General features: G+C 43.7%; 3 protein-coding genes across 3 annotated transcripts in view; 2 read left to right on the forward strand and 1 right to left on the reverse strand.

Annotated features, from left to right (window-relative positions):
* The window catches only part of LOC138952661 (serine/arginine repetitive matrix protein 1-like), a 10,578-nt gene extending 4,539 nt beyond the window's left edge, over positions 1-6,039 (forward strand). The window contains exons 5-6 of the mRNA XM_070324362.1: positions 1,860-2,054; positions 2,961-6,039. Coding sequence (XP_070180463.1) covers positions 1,860-2,054; positions 2,961-3,917 — 1,152 coding nt within the window. The 3' untranslated portion in view covers positions 3,918-6,039. The remainder of the gene's footprint in view (positions 1-1,859; positions 2,055-2,960) is intronic.
* The window catches only part of LOC138952660 (galactose mutarotase-like), a 380,407-nt gene that overhangs the window by 35,223 nt on the left and 323,499 nt on the right, over positions 1-21,685 (forward strand). The window lies entirely within an intron of this gene.
* Positions 16,070-20,259, reverse strand: LOC138951765 (uncharacterized). The gene has a single exon (XM_070323317.1). The coding sequence runs from the start codon at positions 19,904-19,906 to the stop codon at positions 18,119-18,121; it is 1,788 nt and encodes a 595-aa protein (XP_070179418.1). The 5' UTR covers positions 19,907-20,259; the 3' UTR covers positions 16,070-18,118.

Below are 21,685 nucleotides of genomic sequence, written 5' to 3' on the forward strand. Positions count from 1 at the left end.
ATATAAGGGGATATCCATCAAATCAATTTCTTTCTTTCCGTGCATCGTCTTGTGCATTACATTCAGAACAACAGCACGAACCATGTTATATTCCAAAATTCTCCGTGGGGATTTTCCTAAAACATCACAAATGAACTGATAGGAAACAAATTCGTTTCTGTATAAAACATCATGTACGCTATTAAGACCCTTTCTCGCCCAATCTTCAAAATACAGTACATTTCCGGCATAAGCAAAACATTGGTTATTCCATAAAAGCGGATTAAATAAATTATTATCAATACATAAGCCTACGTTGTTATCAAGCCAGGTTTTCAAAACAATTTTCCAAAATTTGGATTTGACAAGTTCACTCCCCTTTAGTCTCCGAAAATTAACATTTGAATAAAAACATTCACAATTTGAGCCGTACATTGAAAACACTGACTTTGGAACACATTTCCACTTATCCGTGACTTTGCGGGATGTCAGTCTGACAGCCCATTGTAATAAAAATGATGCCTGCATGTGTTTCAAATCAATCATATTTAAACCACCATTTTCGACATCACTACACAATATTATCCTTTTAACCTTTTCAAATGCCTTTTTATTATTTTCTTTCTTTTTCCACAAACATCTAAACAACAGTCTATTAACTTCTGCTAATACTTTATCAGGGATCACAAATGCCTGCATAAAATAAACAAATTGGGAGATCAAGAACGTTTTTATTACAATAATTTTACCCATGATACTCAAATTTCTAGCCCTTGTCGATAAAAGCAAAGAGGCATGAGTGTTGACATGTGAAATAGCGAAGTCTTTTTCACGAACATTCAGTGCGAAAGCTTCGTGCAGTAGACATCGCGAAGTCGATTTCACCCAAAAACAAGTCGCGTAAGGCGAAAATACAACATTTAGTCAAGTAGGTGCCTGCCAAACGGTTGTGTGACGTGTCTAGTGTGTTGGCGAAGTGTCTTGTGCTTGTCACTTCTCGCTTTCAGCCCTCACCGCTGGCTAGCACCGTCTGTCCTTTTTAGGACAATGCGAAAAAAAAAAAAGTCAAGTAGGTGTCGAACTCACAGAATGAAACTGAACGCAATGCAACGCAGCAAGACCGTATATGTACTCGTAGCATCGTCAGTCCACCGCTCACGACAAAGGCAGTGAAATTGACAAGAAGAGCGGGGTAGTACTTGCGCTGAGAAGGATAGCACGCTTTTCTGTACCTCTCTTCGTTTTAACTTTCTGAGCGTGTTTTTAATCCAAACATATCATATCTATATGTTTTTGGAATCAGCAAATGATGGAGAATAAGATGAATGTAAATTTGGATCGTTGTATAAATTTTTTTTTTTTTTTACAATTTTCAGTTTTTTAATGACCAAAGTCATGAAGTAATTTTTAAGCCACCAAGCTGAAAAGCAATACCGAAGTCCGGGCTTCGTCGAACATTACTTGACAAAAATTTCAACCAATTTGGTTGAAAAATGAGGGCGTGACAGTGCCGCCTCAACTTTCACGAAAAGCCGGATATGACGTCATCAAAGACATTTATCAAAAAAATGAAAAAAACATAATGGGGATTTTATTATCAGAAACTCTCATGTCAAATTTCATAAAGATCGGTCCAGTAGTTAAGTCTGAATCGCTCTACCTACACACACAGACAGACACACACACACACACATACACCACGACCCTCGTCTCGATTCCCCCCTCTACGTTAAAACATTTAGTCAAAACTTGACTAAATGTAAAAAAGCAGGCCTAACCGATAGTTACAGATAATAGAAACAGCAGCAGAGTGTATCATCAAGCCATTGCAAAATATTCCCTGCGCGGTATCGATTAATCAGCCACCTGTGTGTGTTCAGATCAAGGTGAAGGTGATGGACAAGACGGGAGAGTTCGTGATGAAGCCGGTGTCCGGCAAGCCAGGCGTGGTGTCCATCAACGGCAGCCAGGACAAGGACGACAACGACCACCCCATCATGGACAGCAAGGACAAGATGGCGCTGGTCAAGATGACCACCACCTTCAAGTCACCAACACTGTCTTCTGAGCTCAAGGTTGGTTGGGTACTGACAGTAACATGTCTGTTGTGTACCACATGAACAAGTCACCAACACTGTCTTCTGAGCTCAAGGTTGGTTGTGTACTGACAGTAACATGTCTGTTATGTACCACATGAACAAGTCACCAACACTGTCTTCTGAGCTCAAGGTTGGTTGTGTACTGACAGTAACATGTCTGTTATGTACCACATGAACAAGTCACCAACACTGTCTTCTGAGCTCAAGGTTGGTTGTGTACTGACAGTAACATGTCTGTTATGTACCACATGAACAAGTCGCCAACACTGTCTTCTGAGCTCAAGGTTGGTTGGGTACAAGCAGTAACATGTCTGTAATGTACCACAGGAACAGAATTTAACAGATAGAGGGTTATTTTCCGCCATATAACAGAGGTTTCCATCAATAACAGAGGATCTCTCTAGACCTGACGACGGAAAGTAAGCTAAATATACAATATGGAGACTAAGAACGAAAATTCGATGTCGGTGTAGTTTTTTTACCTGGGCCACCAACATCGTAAAGATTGTTTTCATCGACGTGTTCTTCCTCAAAGAAAAGAGGTCTGCAAGATAAAACTATAAAAATTACGAAGGCAACAGATACGGACGTAATATAACCTTGTAAGCCAAAGTCATTCACAGTATAGTAAGCAGTGTGTCATGTCATTCTTCACAAAATCTTCATTAAAATAAGTTGTTGTCCGGAATGATTCGATGACGACGTAAGACAACACGAGAAAACGCTAACACGGTTTTTTGCTTTGACAATAATAATGTCCAGAAGACGAATACGAATTTATTATGACAACAACTTTGTTCCCACGCACTCCTTCATGATCTGGTCAAAGATGTCCTTACTGGATAGATATGCATCCTCTAAACCCTCTCTGTGTGTCTCCAGACCAACAACCTGGTGGCCATACAGAAGTCCCTGCTGGGCAAGGAGACCAAACGCATGACGGTGGGCGAAGTCATGGCCAAGTCACGTGACCGGCGCGCGCGACTCTTCCGCGTGCAGATGTCGTTGGGCCGCCAGGACGACTTGGACGTGCCGGGCGAGGACAGACGGAGGCCCCTGACGCGCACAGCCTCCGCTGGGGAGCGCAGCTTGGAGCGAGGAGGTCCCTCACGCCTGGGGATGGGTCCTCCGCGAAGCGTCGTGGAGATCAACACCCAGCAGAGGATGGAGTCGCCGTCAAGGCTGAGGAGGTCTGAGGAGGACGCCATCAGGTCCAGAGCCAAGACCGCTCCTGCTACCCGGCCTCAGGGTCGGTCCACGTCCACCCCCACCCCGGCTGCAGACCGACCCGCAGAGTCCACCCTGGGCGTGCCCCGCAGACCTGCGTTACGGTCGCAGTCTCCCAACCCTCGCCCTGCGATGAGGAGAGGTCCCACCCCCAGCGCTCATCCCAAACTCTCCGTCGTTCAGCTCGAGTTGCAGGACTCTGCCAAGGACAAGGCCAAGCCCCACCCTCCCCATGCACCCCGACCCCCTCACGCCGCTACGCCCGTCACGCCCAAATCCGCCAGGACGAGCGCGCAGCACCGGCCCCCGTGCCCTCCCCGCGCCTTGTTTCCTGTCAGTGCCAAGAGTCTGGCTAGTGCCGGCAAAGCTCGGCCCTACTCGGTCAAGTTCGGAAATGAGAAGCGCAAAGCGGAAGCTAAGCTGGAGACTGCTGAGAAAGAGTGTTCCGTGCACATTAAATACATTCATACGCTGAGAGACTCCGCGGCGGTGGTGCGGCGCTGGAAGGAACTAGATCGGGACAGTGAAGAAAAACTCAACAAGTGGCGCATGCGCATGTCCTTCGCCGCTACCCGACGAGGCAATCTGGGGAAAGTGTTATCCAGAGTGTAGGCCTAGTTCTGTTTTAAAAGAAGGGACAACAGTGCACAGTTTATTGTAGACCTTCGTGCACCGTATTTAAAGTTTCCAATTGGGATCCAAGCAGAGCTTAGCCGCAGGTGATCTAGCCTTGACACTGAGAAGCTGACAACTACAGTCTTGATATGAACCCATGTCTGTTGTGGTGACGTCCTGCTAAATGCTGACAATGACATGTCACTTGCTATAAAGGTGGTCCTCAATGGAGCCCGAAGTCGAATTCGCGAAGACTTCGCAAAGTCTTTTTTATCGAAAACTTAGTGCTTTAGCTTCGTGACGCCAGATTCGCGAAGTCGACTTCTCCCAGTTAAGGACAGGCTTAACCGGGGACCAAATACCAAAAAACGGTTTGTCAGCTACAAAGCTTAGACATGGAATTTTTCTGGTTGTCCTGGAAATTACTATGACCACATATTAACATGATTGTGCGTTCAGTGCAAACTGCTTTTGACGTGAAACTGACACAAACGTGTTCATTGTCCCGTGACAGTCCGACCATCCGCTTCTTTGGCAAGCTTGATCGGCAGAAATGTTTGAACGCTACATTGTAATTGTTTATCTGGTTCGTTGATACTCTCAATACTCATACCAACATACCAATATCTGTATCAACACTGAATCAGATCGCTACACGGTTCGCTGTGCCTTTCCCTTGACACAATTTCGATAAATAGATAATAATAAGTGCAAGAAAGCAGTACCAGAAAGGTTCAGTGGGTCTAAGAATGTGCCAGATGTTTCGATTAACGCAGAGAGATGCTCAAGAGAACATGCTCTGAATGAACGCAACTCCAGGAATTCTCGCCAGACAGTGTCAATGATAAGTAACGTATCTTTGTCATGTCAAACGTTGTTCGTTATACACACTGACCACCGCATAGAAGTTATATGACTTGATATAAACAAGACTTTCGATGTATACGGAGGTTCACGTCACCAAGCCTTACTGCACTGGCCAACAAGTGTGTATGCATGTTAAAGACACCGCTCTTAAAGCGGCACCATCATGTTCCTTGCCTTGTGTATGTCCAAGATTTAAAATGGAATATCAGATCATCCTTTCACTTAGATACATGTACCAATATTCAACAGCGTGGCTGCAATCTCTTCAGATTGGGCATTTTTCTGCTGAACTAATTTAGAAGTTTGATATAGATTTCAGATATAAAATTGATTCAACGAAAAATTACCACTCTGCAGTGGCTCCTGATTTGTTTCGCATTTTATTAAGAGAAAGGATGTTCTTGTCACGGGTAAAACATGTTTTTAAAAGCACGAACAAATCTTGGATGGAGAACATTATCGCTAACACAAGAAGGAATGAACATTTCAGAAATGGTCTTCTCTAGTCCTACAAAGAGGGTGATGGCTGCAAAGACAAACTTATTTCTATTTCTTTGGTTTCAACAATGTCTTTTAATCCATTTAAAGAATGCAAAGCATGTTAGGCCACACAAAAAACAGGCTGTTTGCAGTAATATAGGCCAAAAAATAGGGTCGGTAGGTCGGGATTTTTTTTCTCCCCAAAAAACATATTTTTAATTTATTTTGCCAAAAAACAAAGACTTTATTTTTCCCCAAATGCCCAAAAAAAGTCTAGGGTCGCGCGAAAAAATAGGGTCGGTCGGGATACCGTAAACAGACTATTCTTTTTGTGTGGCCTTATTAGAAAAAAATAATTCGATAACATTTTTTAATCAAAGTCAAGGTATAAGGTAATCATTCGGGCATATTCTTTTCACTTCCCTTGTACGGTTTCGTGGTCATAGGTTAGTTTAATGACTGAATGAAGCAGAATGGAAAAAGGGGCCTGCATGTCATTTGAAAAAAACAATTCTTAACCAAAACCTCCCTTTCCTGCCGTGAAAGTTTTATCCGTTCAACATTTGTTGGAATGACCAATTGAAAAAGTGTACGTCGTGGACGGAGACACACACGCACGCACGCACGCATGTACGCTTACACACACACACACACACGCACCCACGGACGCACGCACGGACGCACGCACGTAAACACGCACGCACCCGCGCGCACACACACACACACACACACACACACACACACACACACACACACACACACACACATGCATGTTCTCAATGTCGTAAAAATGGAAATGAAAAAGGGAGAAAAATGGAGTGATAACAGCTATTATACGTCTTTATAGTGTTCAACAACCACAACAACAACAGAACGTCAACACTAACACGGTATCCGCTTTTTCTTTTTTTTTATGAACATCACTACTGACATATAAGCATGTTTCATAGTACCCTTTGTAACATGTTGTAGCAGGCTAAATGATAAACAAATAAACTGAAATCTGTGTGTATTTGAAGACGAAAATAAAAGAGGAACCGCAGTGTGCCTCAATTCAAATTGGTATGTTCTGGAATAATATTAAAACAAAATCACATGTACACTGATTATGAATGAAGCATACACCTTTACCAAGTTTCAAGTTTCAAGTTTTATTTATTCCAATAAAACCCCGTGAGGGTACATGGAAAATTAAAAAACACAATAAAAACACATTTCATTCAACACCAAATAAAAGGAACTAAAACAAAAAGAAATCAGACTATGTACAGAAAAGGGAGTTGAGGGGTGAGGGAGAGCAAAAACAATACAAGAAACAATTCAACAATAATAATAATAAATAATAATAATAATAATAATAATAATGATAATAATAATACAAAAAATAATAAAACATTACAAGTGCAAAGTGATTACATACATTTCTTTACTATGGGAAATGGGGGGAAGGGAGAGGGGGGGGTGATGGGTGGGTTAACATAAGGACAAAAATACTATTACAAACAACACAAAACAGATAACGGAGTATAAAGCTAAAAGAGAATTAAATTTTGCTCGCTTCTCAAACAGTCCATGACAAGTGTCATGAACTTTGCGAGTTTAGCAATAAACTCTTTTTTGTAGTGGAAAAAAGCTCTCTGAATTTAACTGAATTGGGGCGGGCATAATAATAGCACCGTAACAACTGTTTTCTATAATTGGTAAAGAAAGGACATACAAAAATATAATGGAACTCGTCCCCAAGGTCACCTGATGAACATTTGTGACAGATTCTGTCTTGTCTGGGAATACCAAGAGTCCTACCTTTTTGTATAGGCAATTTATGATTCAGTGTTCTAAATTTTAAAAAAGCGTTTGCTAAATTAACCGGCAGGATGGACAAGTACTTTTCAAACTCAAAATTCTCTTTATACATTCTATAATTATAATAAAACTCATTGTTATTTATTTCTGAATGCCAGGTTTGGACAAATTGGTCTTGTAGCCTATTTTTCATCAGTGCTTTGAAAGTATTAAAATAACCACCATCCGTTACATTATTGATAGTTTGATTGTGCCAAAAATCACTAAAGCCTGATCATTTGGGCTGCTCAGTTATTTTTATTGTTGTAAACTCTCACCCAACTTGCATGCAATCATGCACCCTTCCTGTGCCCAAAAGGCGAAGTTAGACAATGACTCGGTTAAAGTTCTTATGGGCTGTTGGTAAATTGTTGCCACTTGAAACCGCGGCCAGCACTGATGGTCAGATAAGGCAAGTGAAAGTGGCGTCACAGTGGAAAAAAGAGCTCCGAGGCGCACACGTTCGAAAAAAAAGGGATCCCACCATTAACTGCAGCAATGGTTGCCTTCCTCGGCTTCAAGCGTCACTATTTTTCAACAACCCATCAAAAAACCGACAAAGTTAGGTCCGGTGTAACACGAGAAAATTACTCTCACGAGATTTTTACTCCGGAGTAAACATTTCGAACGAAAAAGTTACTGCCTTTACGAAAAAAGCACTCCCCCATTACACGAGAAAATTACTCCCCAAGACAGGTGAGTTCCGAGGAAACATTTCGTACAAAAATGTTACTCCCCTGACGAATAAATAACGAATAAATTACTTCACCCCAACACAAGCAATTTAACTTGCCATGCCAGGTGTACGAAATTTTTACTCCCTTGTCCCCTCGGTTAGTCTTGGTGATGGAAGGGGTGGAGGGAGGGTAGCGCGACATTCGTTTGCGCGAGATCACTTATTGGCATTATCCCTTCGCCCGCATCCCATTTTTGCGTTCGAGAATTTTACTGGAAGTAAAACAAATGGGGAGTAAAAATTTCGTGGATGGAGTAATTTTTTCGTGCCTTGGGGAGTTCTTTACTCGTACGAAAGGTGTACTCGGAGTAAGAATTTCGTACGAAATGTTTACTCAGGAGTAAATTTTTCGTGGAGTAAAAATTTCGTGTTACACCGGACAGTTTATGCTAGACTTGGTCTTGATAGCGTGTACTGATTTGTGTCCTTATGCCTTTCAAGCCAAGAGCGAGTGTTCTATTTATTCACAACCAAAATGAGGGAATGGATACAAATCTTCACATTGAAAATTGTTCTATTACTTTGTTTCAAAGTATATAATGATACCATGTTTGACATAATCATGTAGTATTATGTTTCGTGTATTTCTTAGTCCTGAACACCATGGTTCTTTTTACTTTTTTAAAAAGCGAGAGACTGCAAATAATTTGAAGTACTCGAACCAGTTATTCAACAACGACTGTTATGTTTCATTGCAGGAGAGAGAGAGAGAGAGAGAGAGAGAGAGAGAGAGAGAGAGAGAGAGAGAGAGAGAGAGAGAGAGAGAGAGAGAGAGAGAGGGTGGGGGAAGGGAGAGGGGGTCAGTTTCTGTGTGTTTGTACGTGTGTGTATGATCTGCGTTCCCTCATCGTCAAGCAAAACAAACAATCGCACTCATGTGCACATACAGATCCAACATACATAAACAAAACGGTACAGAGAATTTCAGGACACAAACACAGTTTGTATGAAATGATGACGCCGTTGTGAACTCAACTTATACTCCAAAAGAGTTCCATGTGGCATAAGTCCGATGAAGTTTGTACACGTGTCCTATGAATGAACAGTTCTGTGTTAAGTTCACCACAAAAGTCCCATCTGGCAAAAGTTCGATGACATTTTTATGTCATGTGAACGTATAATTCTATCATAAGTTCACCACAAGAGTCTCACATGAAATGTGTACAAGTGTCCTCTGTGAATTAACAGTTCTGTGATAAGTTCACCACAAAAGTATCAAAAGTCAGATGAAGTCTATAAAGTCCTATGAACGGACATTTCTCTGATACGTTCACCACAAGAGTCCCATCTGGCGAATGTCCAGAGAAGTTTATATGGCCTGAAATGTAAAATGAGCTGTCATGTTCTTTCTGCAAGACAATCGTTTCGTGTTCTTAGATCGTCTCCAATGGGCGTTAATGCGAAGAAGTCACCTTTCCACTTAATTTCAAATGTCAATAGTCGACATGCAAACTATTCTAAAAACACACAGGCTAACGCAGAGGGTCTGTTGCAATCTCACAATATATGTTTATATAATATATATCCAAAGCAAAAAAATACTAGGACAAGCATAAACAAATCCAGAAGAAAAAAAGAAAAAAAAAGAAACAACACAACCAAAGGGTGCTGTGATACTTGTTTTTGAAGCTTTGCATGCTCTCATTTCTCTTGACAAACTAATAGACTAAAATTCTGAAACAAACAACAAGCACACACCTTTTCAGAGAAACTCCAGCAATCCAAGCAGCATTTACAGATTCTACTACGTCTGGAATTGTCAACTCATCAAATCAACTAAACGCCAACAATACAACAGTAATTTCAGTGAGGAAAAAATAGTCAATACATTCATATCAAATTGTGTATAGAAAGCAGACCTATACATTATCTGATTTAGACAACAGTAACCGTCCCGATTTTAAACAGATAATCACACTCAATCCCTAAGTGTAAAATATCTAACGGCGAAGAGGTGTAGGGGTGTGTGTGTGTATGTGAGTGGGTGGGTGTGTGTGGATGGGTGTGTTAGTGTGTGTGTGTGTGTGTGTGTGTGTGTGTGTGTTTGGTGTGTGTGTGTGCGTGCTTGCGTGCGAGCGTGCGTGCGTGTGTGTGTGTTTGTGTGTGATGTGATGTGGTGTTTGTGTGATGTGATGTGGTGTGGTGTGTGTGTGTGTGTTTGTGTGTGATGTGGTGTGTGTGATGTGATGTGGTGTGTGTGATGTGATGTGGTGTGGTGTGGTGTGTGTTTGTGATGTGGTGTGTGTGTGTGTGATGTGGTGTGGTATGGTGTGTGTGTGTGTGTGTGTGTGTGTGTGTGTGTGTGTGTGTGTGTGTGTGTGTCTGTGTGTGTATGTGTGTGATAACTAACGGCTAAAGCCACTGTAGGCGTCTGTTCTCTCATCATCTCACATCGTTTGCTCTCTTGCTTCACAAGTGACGGTGTTCTACATATTTGTTCATGTAACTTGCCTAGGCTGCCGAAAAAAAGATAAACAGATATCATTACGCATATCCACATAACTACGATAGTGCGCTGCCGGTTTTTGTCAAATCCGTAATTGATTGATTCGTATTTCAAGCATTCTCATAGTTGCATGTCTATGCACCACCTTATATACACATTTGATTTATTTCCAAGTTGAACCATGAAGCCAAAACAGTAAAAAAAAAAATGGCAGTAACGAGCGCATGTCTCATGTACACGGTCTATTGTTGACATTTGCTCAGTCATTCACAATCCAAAATCGTTACTTCTGACTTTACTTTTCCACACACAGGAACTCAGTTAACCATTGTGAATGGTGTGCACGTTAAAGATCCCACGATTGACAAAAGGGTCTTTCCTGGCAAAATTGTATAGGCATAGATAAAAATGTCCACCAAAATACCCGTGTGACTTGGAATAATAGGCCGTGAAAAGTAGGATATACGCCGAAATGGCTGCGATCTGCTGGCCGATGTGAATGCGTGATGTATTGTGTAAAACAAATTCCATCTCACACGGCATAAATAAATCCCTGCGCCTTGAAAATGTGCGCGATATAAATTGCATAAAAAATAAAATAAAGTAAAATAAAAAAAATCCCTGCGCTTAGAACTGTACCCACGGAATACGCGCGATATAAGCCTCATATTGATTGATTGAATTGTATTTCATGAGACGGGCGCAATGACTTGGTGGTCAGACGCCGGCCTCCAAAGCGGAAGGTCGTGGGATCGAATCCCAGCCGCGCCTGGTGGGTTAAGGTGGAGAATTTTCCGATCTCCCAGGTCAACTTATGTACAGACCTGCTAGTGCCTTATTCCTTTTCGTGTGTACACACAAGCACAAGACCAAGTGCGCACAGAAAAGATCCTGTAATCCATGTCAGAGTTCGGTGGGTTATAGAAACACGAAAATACCCAGCATGCTTCCTCCTAAAGCGGCGTATAGCTGCCTAAATGGCGGGGTAAAAACGGGCATACACGTTAAAATCCACTCGTGCAAAATCACGAGTGTACGAGGGAGTTTCAGCCTACGAACGCAAAAGAAGAAGAAGAAGAAGTATTGTATGTCCGTGTTCCTGCATTACCGTGCCTCAAACACACGTCTTTCGCCGTTTGGGCTCAGAATGAACCACTTCATTGTCATCCCTTTCGTCAGAAGAATCGGATGTGGTTGTATCACTGTCATCAGTTTCGTCTAACGAATCGGATTCCTCTTCTTCCGAGGATAAATCGATGTCTTTCAGTTTGAAGACATGACCGCCCTGACAGCCGATCCACAGACATCCTCTATTGTCAGCGCACAACGCCGTTGGTTTGACCAGCTCTGGACACTCCCCGCCCACGTGACCAATCAGCTTGCAGCTTTCTTTTCTTTCTTTCTTTATTTGGTGTTTAACGTCGTTTTCAACCACGAAGGTTATATCGCGACGAAGCTTGCAGCTCTCTCCCACCTCCACCACGTGCAGCACGTCGTTCAGCCAATCAGCGATCACCAGCAGTTCCTTGGCACCAATCACATAGAAGCACACATCGAAGGGTCGGAAGGATTCTCCATGACCTCGGTAGATGGCGTGCGGTTCAGTGTTGCCATGACGATAGAGCATCACGTGATCTTGTCCCTCCTCCAAGACAGCCAGCAGCCGACCGTCCTTGCTGACGTCCATTGCTATGGGGGTCTTGGCACTCACCTCGCACACTTTGACGTCAGTTGTTGTGGCGAAACCTGTGATCGTGACAGACCTCAAGTCACACAGACCTGACTCGTGAACACGGAGCACAAACCTGGCGTCGCCCTTGTTGTACACGTCGTACTTTGTATTGGCTCTTTTTTCCTCCACAGTAAAGAAATCTTTTATGATCCAGTCTTTTGCCGGGAACTCCTTGCCCTCCACACGCACCCAGTCCTCGTTCAGACCGGCAAGACACACGCGTCCCCTGATGTTCTCTGATGACTCATACATGAGCTCACCATTCTCAAAGTGCTTCGCCACCCATCCCTCGCCTGCTGTACCACTGGCACCGTACGCCACATACACATTATTGTAACAACTCTTCACACAGACAGCGTGCACGTACAGCTGTGTGTCCTGACAACAACGGTACATTTCTCTTATCGTCACTGACTGCTGTAACGGGATTGGCTGAAAGAGGTGCAAGTGACCCAGATACTGTTTGATGACGTCACGCTGCAGAGAGTTGTCGTCATATTCCAAAACAGACCGGTCAGTGTGGACAGGGAGGTCGGAAGTTAACTGAAGTAGTCTCTGCTGACTGCCGCGCCCAGTGCGCATGTCTGAGGACAGAGTAAGAAGAGAGTGACTGACATTGCTCTTCAGGGCTTGAGTCACCTCCTGCTGCAGGCTCTGAACAGTGGCCATCTTGTTCTGTACGCCCTGCTGTTCTGCTACAAGTGGTTGCTGGAGATTCTTGACAGCTGACTGGAGCTCCTTCAACAGCTCCTTGGTGCACTTCGCCACCATTATGTTTAGCTTACTCGCTCGCCCTTGCACTTGTCTTTGTAATGCCTTCTGCCTGTCTTCGAGAAATTCAAGCTGGTTCTGGACCTGTTCTCCTTGTTCAGTCAAAGCTTTCTGACTCTCGTCAAGTCGTTTCTGACTGTCATTCAGTTCCTCCTTTGCGTCGTTCACAGCCTTGCCCAGGTCCTGAGCATCATGCTTGAAGTGATCCGTCATCCTACAGTTGATGCATATCGGGGTCTTGCAATCAGTACAGTAGAACCTCAAGGTCTCAGTCCTGTGCAGTGTGCAGCGTTCAGGGTTCAACAGCGGTGCCAGGTAAAAGTTGGTCTGAAGCTGAGACACACCACCAGGCGGTAACTGAAATTGCTGCCGACACGACGGGCACTGAAGGGGTCTGGCACCTGTGTTCTTCACAATGCCTTCCACACAGCTTGCACAGTACGTATGATGGCAGGGAAGAAACTTGGGACTTATGAACGTTTTTAAACACACTCCGCATTCTAGGTTGTCTGCTTCGCACGCAGCCGCCATTTTCTGTTCAGTATGAAGAAAACTACTACAAAAGACCGCCTGTGTCGAAATGCAACAAACTGAGGTAAAGACTTCTTTGTGATTCAGTAGAAAATAGGTCCGTAGCGTCTCCGTCACCAAACGCGTTCACATAGCATTCAAGCATTCATGACTGTCTCCGAATTTGTACCGTGTATGACCGTCCTATCCCATGCAAGCAACACATACAAAGACAGCATAATGTGTGCGGTGGTTTCACAGGACAATATTATAATGTTTTGTGAGGTAGTCACAAACACCGTACCGCGATACGAAGACTGAACAGAGTCTTGGCGAGTTACGTTGCTGTACATACCGAGAATTTGTTACGCAGTTTCGTAACCAGATACTCTGAGTTGCATTAGAAGATGCTGAAACACAATCAGTCTTACTTTAAAGTATAGCGTAAAGGCAGCTACCTGTTCAAAAACGGTTTTGTACGTGTCCCTACATCGATTGTAAAGTGTCTTTCCATTCATTTGTACTTCCCTCTAAATTGTTCCACTTTTGAACACACTTTCTGTTACCAATTCTGAACAGTGTAGCTAGCTAAAGTAGCACACATGATAAACACTAGTGTTCAAATGTGTGCTACGTTTGCTAGTAGAACTATGTACTCTGTCACACTGTGTTCATAACGGGATAAACAAAGTGTGTTCAAAAGTGGAACACTTCAATTTATAGTTTTGTAGGATCCAGCATGTCGTCATGTCACCCTGTCTTTCCGGCACGCTATTTACATACATGTGTCTCTTAGCTGACTTATCAGTACATGTGATCCAATGTGCCATCTAACCATATCCAAATGAAATCACTGTGACCAACATGGACAATGCTGTCTTGGGAAAGCCAAGTAAAAGAGTCATGTTGTATGCATTCCAAGTAATTGAGTAACCATGACACAGTTTGGCTTATACTGACTCTTGATGTAAATGTAGGTTATCGTAGTGACCTTCGAAAGGTTTGCGTTCCGACCTCACTTCGGGTCTCCATGATCATCAGGGGCGGACGTGCCCCCCCCCCCCCCCCCCCTCGAAAAAAAAAATCAAGTCTTCAGTGATCTTCTTTTTTAAGCTGATTCTATGACCATTTCTAAGTTCAAATGGCACCAGATGGCACCATTTTGCTTCTTTGGGCCAAAAAAAATGTCCGGGGGGGCATGCCCCCGGACCCCCCTAGCGAATTCGGGCGCTTCGCGCCCATCACATTCACTTTCGATTCAAAGTGCACCCCCCCCCCTTACAAAGCAACTGATCCGCCCCTGATCATACTGACTTCATTTGGGTGATGTTAGGTGACAAATGCTCGCCACGCATATCGACGTAACGCGTCAACGATTTGATACGTCAGCCTGAGCAGATCGCACTGGGTCAATACAGTGTCGGTGACACTCCTATTGGCCAATCTCGTGTGACTAGTTGTTTCTTAAAATAACCAATCGATCCTCCTGTATTGCACAGACGGTGACATTTCTGAGAAACTATCTCATACACACACGCGCACACGCACGCATGTCAAGTAAGCACTCACGCACGCGATATAGCATGATGAACGCCTATGTAAGCTTACAACCTACACCGTTCAGCAAGTCATACCGTCATTATTAGACAAAATAGGGGAATAGAACTGGCTGTTTTGGATACAAATTTGATCAAAGACATGCACAAACTTGATGCGCTTTAGCTTTTCTGATTGTTTTTCGATTTTATAGGAAATCAATCTGTCTGTTGAATATTGTAGAGAAATGAATGGCCTTTCCCGTCATATAACTGTGGTTTTTTTTACAATAAACGGCCTACAAAGATCTGCACTCAAACGCAATAGCATAGGGTTGTTATGACGCCTAGTGAACAACTTTCCGGGTTGCATGCACTATTCAAAAGCCGTCGACAAAAGCGCTGAAAGGTTAGAAGGGGGACATGGTTGAGGAAAAAGTTGGTAACGTCTTTTTGTCTGCACGGCCGCGTGTGTAAAACGTGGTATGGACATGAATGTAGTTGTTGCTCATGGCAACGTGTAGTGTGTGTTTCTTGGTGTGTGTTTTTCGCGCTGAAGCACTAAGTGATAAGCTAAAACAACCCCTTCAATAAAGATATTCTTCCGCACAACAGCCTTCATTTTCGAAATAGAGGCGCATGAATAAAAAAAATATTAGTTAAAAGATTCCTTCCTTACACGCATAGTGTTCAGAGAACTGTGCCGGTAGATCAGAAAAGACTACCCATCCACTTGGACACAAAGCAACAAATGCCTGGCTTCCTTCTTATCAATGACTTTCGTAATTGACACCAGTGTCATCACAACACTCCCATTCTGCAAAGGAGACAGCCAGGATCTTGATTGTTGGTATTAAATGAAGGATGCTCTTGTCCCCTGCAAAAGCCACAACATATCTGTGACCGCGTACGTGATGGTTTCACCGTGAAGGATAGTATCTTTAAAAGCCCTTACCAAAATTGAAGAAGAAGTATTATGTCTACGATCGGGCGCATAGTTAGTTCTTTTAACACACACACACACACACACACACACACACCACACACACACACACACACACACGCACCACAATCACACACACACATACACACACACACACACACACACACACACACACACACACACACACACACACAGACATACACACACACACACGCACACACAAAGGCGCGCATGCACGCAAAGACACACACACAATTATAACAACAGAAATAACAAAAGCACATAAGCATGCCTCATAAAGTATTTAATTTAAACAGTTGCAGCAGGCGAAATGATAAAGAATTAAACTTAAAGCTGTGTCTATTGGAAGGCAACAAAATAAACCGCCGTGTGCCTAATTAATACACAGTGCAGTCAATTAAAATCAGTGTGTTCTGGAATAACCCTTATGTAGTTTTTATGTGCTATTGAAGAGTGTTTGCCGCTTGAAGCTGCGGCAAGCACTGATCCGTTGAGGAAAGTGAAAATGGCGTCACAGTGAATAAAGAGCTCCCCTGTGCACATGTTCAGAAGAAAGGGAGCTCACCATTAACTGTAACCATAGTTATCTTTCTCGGTTTCAAGCTTTGCACCTTTGCCTCAACCCATAACAAAATGGTAAATGTCTTTTCGGATGCAACCTATTTTAAACTATCCACTATCAAAACGCAGTGGATCTACTTTCTTCGCTCATAAGAGTGTGTATTGTGTGGGTGAAAGGGCTATCATGTTTTGAGAATGACAGCAACAACAAAAAAAAACGAGAAATAACTAACTATTAGAAATATAATTTGTTAAAACCTTGTGAACAAAACAGCCCAAAACCTCCAAAATAGAAACAAACACACTCAACGTTTCACAAGCGCACACCACAAGAGTCCCATCAGGCAAAAGTCAGATGAAGTCTATACATGTCCTCAGAATGGACAGTTCTCTGATCAGTTCACCACAAGAGTCCCATCAGGCGAAAGTCCAACGAAGTTTATATGTCCTGAAATGAACATCTAGCTGTGATGTTCTTTCTGCAAGACGATCGTTTCATGTTCTTAGATCTTCTCCAACGGGCGTTAATCCAAGAAGTCACCTTTCGACTTAATTTCCAATCTCAATAGTCGACATGTAAACTGTCCTAAAGCACATAGGTTAACGTCGAGGTGCAGTAAAGTCCCAAAACATGTATCCAACGTCATGATCAAAGGAAGGCAACATAACAATTCACATCATTTGATCAAAGAGTTAAATCTCCTTCTTTGCTTACTTAAAAAAACCACTGGTTACAAATCATGCTATCATGAAAGACAACGACTTTTGAATGCAGAAGGAATTCAGCTACATAAGCAAGGTTTGTTACCATCACACAATATATTTCCGAAGCACAAAAAATACTAGGACAGGCATCAATAAAACATATCCAACACAACCAAATGGCGCTGTGCTACTTGTTTTTGAAGCTTTGCATGCTCTCATTTCTCTTCAAGCTTGTTTCGCCTGACACACAATAGACTTACACTCCGTATGAAACTAGTAAACAAGCGCGCAGCTTTTCAGAGAAATTTAAGCAATCCGAGCAGCATTTACAGGTTCTACTACGTCTGGAATTGTCAACTCATCAAATCAACTTAACACCAGCAATACAACATCTACAACGGTAATTACAGGGACGAAAAATATTCAGCTCACAGCGGAACGCAGACTCAATTCGACACATCAAACATGTGATAGAAAGCAAACCTGTACATATCCTGTATCCACAATCTTTTCTTTGTCTGTATATTGACAAAAGTAAGCGTCCCGATTTCTAACAGTTAATCACACTCAATCAGTAAGTATAAAATATCTGACTGTTAAGGTGTGTGTGCGTGTGCGTGTGTGCGCGCGCATGTGTTAAAGCCTCTGCAGGCGTCTGTTCTCTGATAACCTGCCATCTTTTGTTCTCTTGTTTCACAAGTGATGGGGTTCTTCATCTTTGTCTATGTGCCTTGCTTAGCCTGCCGAAAGAACATACCATACAGTATTAACCATTATGCATATCCACAACACTATGATTGAAAGCTGCCATTTTTTTGTCATCAGGCACTTTCCATCACTGCTTGATTCAAGCGTGCCCATAGTCGCATGTCTATGCAAATCCGTACATACAATTTTGATTCAGTTTCGAGTTCAAGGCAAGCAACTAAACCAGTAAAAATGGCCGAAATGAGCACTGGTGTCATGCACATCGGTCTAATGTTGACAGTTGTTGAGACATTCACAATCCAAAACGTTTCGTCCGACTTTACTTTTCTACCCACAGGAAATCAAAAAGCATGTGTATCAGCACACGTCTTTCGCCGTTTGGGCTCTGAATGAACCACTTCACTGTTATCCCTTGTATCAATGGGGGGAAAAGCTGTGTATTCCAGTTTAAAGACACGACCGCCCTGACAGCCAATCCACAGACATCCTCTATTGTCAGCGCACAACGCCATAGGTTTGACCAGCTCTGGACACTCCCCGCCCACGTGACCAATCAGCTTGCAGCTCTCTCCCAGCTCTACCACACACAGCACGTCGTTCCGCCAATCAGCGATCACCAGCCGTTCCTCGCCACCAATCATATAGAAGCACACATCGAGGGGTCGAAAGACCTCTCCATGACCCCGATAGATTGCGTAGGGTTCAGTGTTGCCATTACGATAGAGCATCACGTGATCTTGTCCCTCCTCCAAGACAGCCACCAGCTGACCGTCCTTGCTGACGTCCATTGCTATGGGGGTCTTGGCGCTCACCTCGCACACTTTGACGTCAGTTATTGTGATGAAATCTGTGATCGTGACAGACCTCAAGTCACACAGACCTGACTCGTGAACACGGAGCACAAACCTGGCGTCGCCCTTGTTGTACACGTCGTACTTTCTCTGGGCGCTTTCTGTATCAGCAGGATAAAAATTTGTGGTGATACAGTCTTTTGGCGGGAACTCCTTCCCCTCCACACGCACCCAGCCCCTGGTCAGACCGGCAAGACACACCCGTCCCCTGATGGTCTCTGATGACTTAGAACTGAGCTCACCACCCTGCCAGTGCGTCACCACCCATCCACCGCCTCCAGTCCCACTGGCACCGTACGCCACACACACATCATTATAACAACTCTCCACACAGACAGCGTGCACGTACAGAAGTGTATCCTGACAACAACGGAACACTTCTCTGACTGTTCCTGGATGCTGTAACGGGATTGGCTGAAAGGGACCAACGTGACCCAGGTACTTTCTGATGACGTCACGCTGCAGACAGTTGTCGTCATATCGTAGCACAGAACGCTCAGTGTGAACAGGGAGGGCAGAGGTCAACTGATCTAGTTGCTGCTGGCTGCCTCGCCCAGTGTGCATGTCCTCTGAAAGAGTTAAAAGAGAGTGGCAACTCGTGCCCTCTATCCCTTGTGTCACTTCCTGTTGCAGTGCTCGCACTGTGGTCATTCTCTCCTGCACATAACTCTCATCTTGCATCAGATGCGCTTGCGAATGATCAAAACATATCTCCAGCTCTCTCACAACCTCATCAGCGCATTTTCTTGCCAGGGTGGACAGCTGCTCCAAGCGCCTTTCAACATGATGCTTGAGAGCTTCACGGGATTGTCCAACAGATATGATGTTCTCTTTGACTTGCATCATCTGTTCGCTCAACGTGGTCTCGATCTCACTAAACCTTCCCTTACGGTCATTCAGTTTCTCCTTCACCTCGTTCATAGCCTTTCCCAGGTCCCGAGCATTATGCATGAAGTGATCAGTCATCCTACAGTTGATACATATGACCATTTTACAGTCTGTGCAGTAGAACCTCAAGTTCTCAGTCCTGTGCAGCGTGCAGCGTTCAGGGTTCAACAGCGGTGTCAGGTAAAAGTTGGTCTGAAGTTTGGACACACCACCAGATGGAAGCTGAAACGGCTGACGACATTTCGGACACTTGAGAGGTCTGTTACCCGTGTTTTTTACCATGTCTTCTACACAGCTCTCACAGAATGTGTGATGACACGGCAGAAACTTCGGACTTTTGTAAGTGTTCAAACACAATCCGCACTGAAGGTCGTCCTCTGCAGAAAACATGTTTGAGTGTCAAGTGGACTTTGGTTGTTCCTGGTATACAACAGCTAGCTACTTTGACAGTCCCTGACAGAAATAGCCAATCCGATGTTAACAGCCCGAGTGCACAGAAGTCAATATCTGTTTTAGTGTGTTGGCGGCTATAAGAAACGAAACGACTGGCTGCTCCGTTCTTAACCGTATGATTCACAATAGAGGCGGACACAAATTAAGTACATCGAATGATATTCCATAAAGTCACAGGTCCAAACCGTCCCCGTCACCAGATGCATTTCTTATACATCAGTTCATGTCTGCGAATGTGCACCGTGTCCTGCAGCGAAACACAAAGCTCACATCACCTGAGCGGTGGTTACACATTGATGACTAGACTGGCATATAAAAATAGAACACACTGTGTGCGTGTCACAAACACTGGGATACGAAAACTTGAAAGAAGAGTGTTGACGAGTTACACCGCTGGAAATACCAAGAATGTGTCGCGTGGAGTTTCGTACCCACTGCGAGTTGCGTTGAAAGCTGCTGATACTAAAAGCGCTGCTCCCATATGAACAAGCCATTGTTGAGGCTACATGTCGGTATAGTTTTCTCTGCAACGCTGCTTTTCACCCTCTTGCGTTTGTTCCGCAAGCACTCTTTTGCGTTTGTTCCACAAGCACTCGTTTGCGTTTGTTCCACAGTCACACTCTTGCGTTTGTTCCACAGTCACACTCTTGCGTTTGTTCCACAGTCACACTCTTGCGTTTGTTCCACAAGTACTCTCTTGCATTTTTGCACTGTCGACCACTAACATTTCGAAGTTAGTTACAAATCTTTCCTAGGTACGAAAAGCAGAATGCCTCCAACGAATCACCGATTTTCTCTCACTGAAGTTAGGGTGTATTGACAGCTTCCTGCTTCTAGAAAGGCATTATACATAGGGAAGGTTGGTTCGAGAAATCTAAATCCTTTTTGTTAGGTGTACTTCCATTCACTTGTAGGATCTAGCATGTCGTTATGTCACCTTCTCTATCTGGCACGATATTTCTGTGATGGTGTCTCTGAGCCAGGTTATCAGTTCATGTGTGCCACTGTGTCAGTGTTTCACAGTATCAGCGTCACAGTACTGATGTGTCACCTGACCATCTGACATCCCTGTGACCAACATCAACAATGCTAAAAGGGGCAAGCCAACGAAATACAGACGTAAATGTTCTGCACATCAGGGAACTCTGGCCTTAACATAAGTATCGTCAGAAGTATATGAACTGACACACACTGGGTCACCTTGACCCAATTGGACTTCCATCTTCTTCTTCTTCTTCAGCGTTCGTGGGCTGAAACTCCCACGTACACTCGTGTTTTTTGCACGAGTGGAATTTTACGTGTATGACCGTTTTTTTACCCCGCCATTTTAGGCAGCCATACGCCGTTTTCGGAGGAAGCATGCTGAGTATTTTCGTGTTTCTATAACCCACCGAACTCTGACATGGATTACAGGATCTTTTTCGTGCGCACTTGGTCTTGTGCTTGCGTGTACACACGGGGGTGTTCGGACACCGAGGAGAGTCTGCACACAAAGTTGACTCTGAGAAATAAATCTCTCGCCGAACGTGGAGACGAACTCACGCTGACAGCGGCCAACTGGATACAAATCCAGCGCGCTACCGACTGAGCTACATCCCCGCCCACGGACTTCCATCGACTCCTGTTGAAAAGTAGGGTAAAGTGGCGTCATTTGACAGTCTTAGGTGGCTCTCCATGATCACCATCGTATGTTTGTTTCTGCTTGTTATGTGTTTG

The sequence above is a fragment of the Littorina saxatilis genome, linkage group LG17 (genome assembly GCF_037325665.1).
Source record: "Littorina saxatilis isolate snail1 linkage group LG17, US_GU_Lsax_2.0, whole genome shotgun sequence".
Classification (NCBI taxonomy): Eukaryota; Metazoa; Mollusca; class Gastropoda; order Littorinimorpha; family Littorinidae; genus Littorina; species Littorina saxatilis.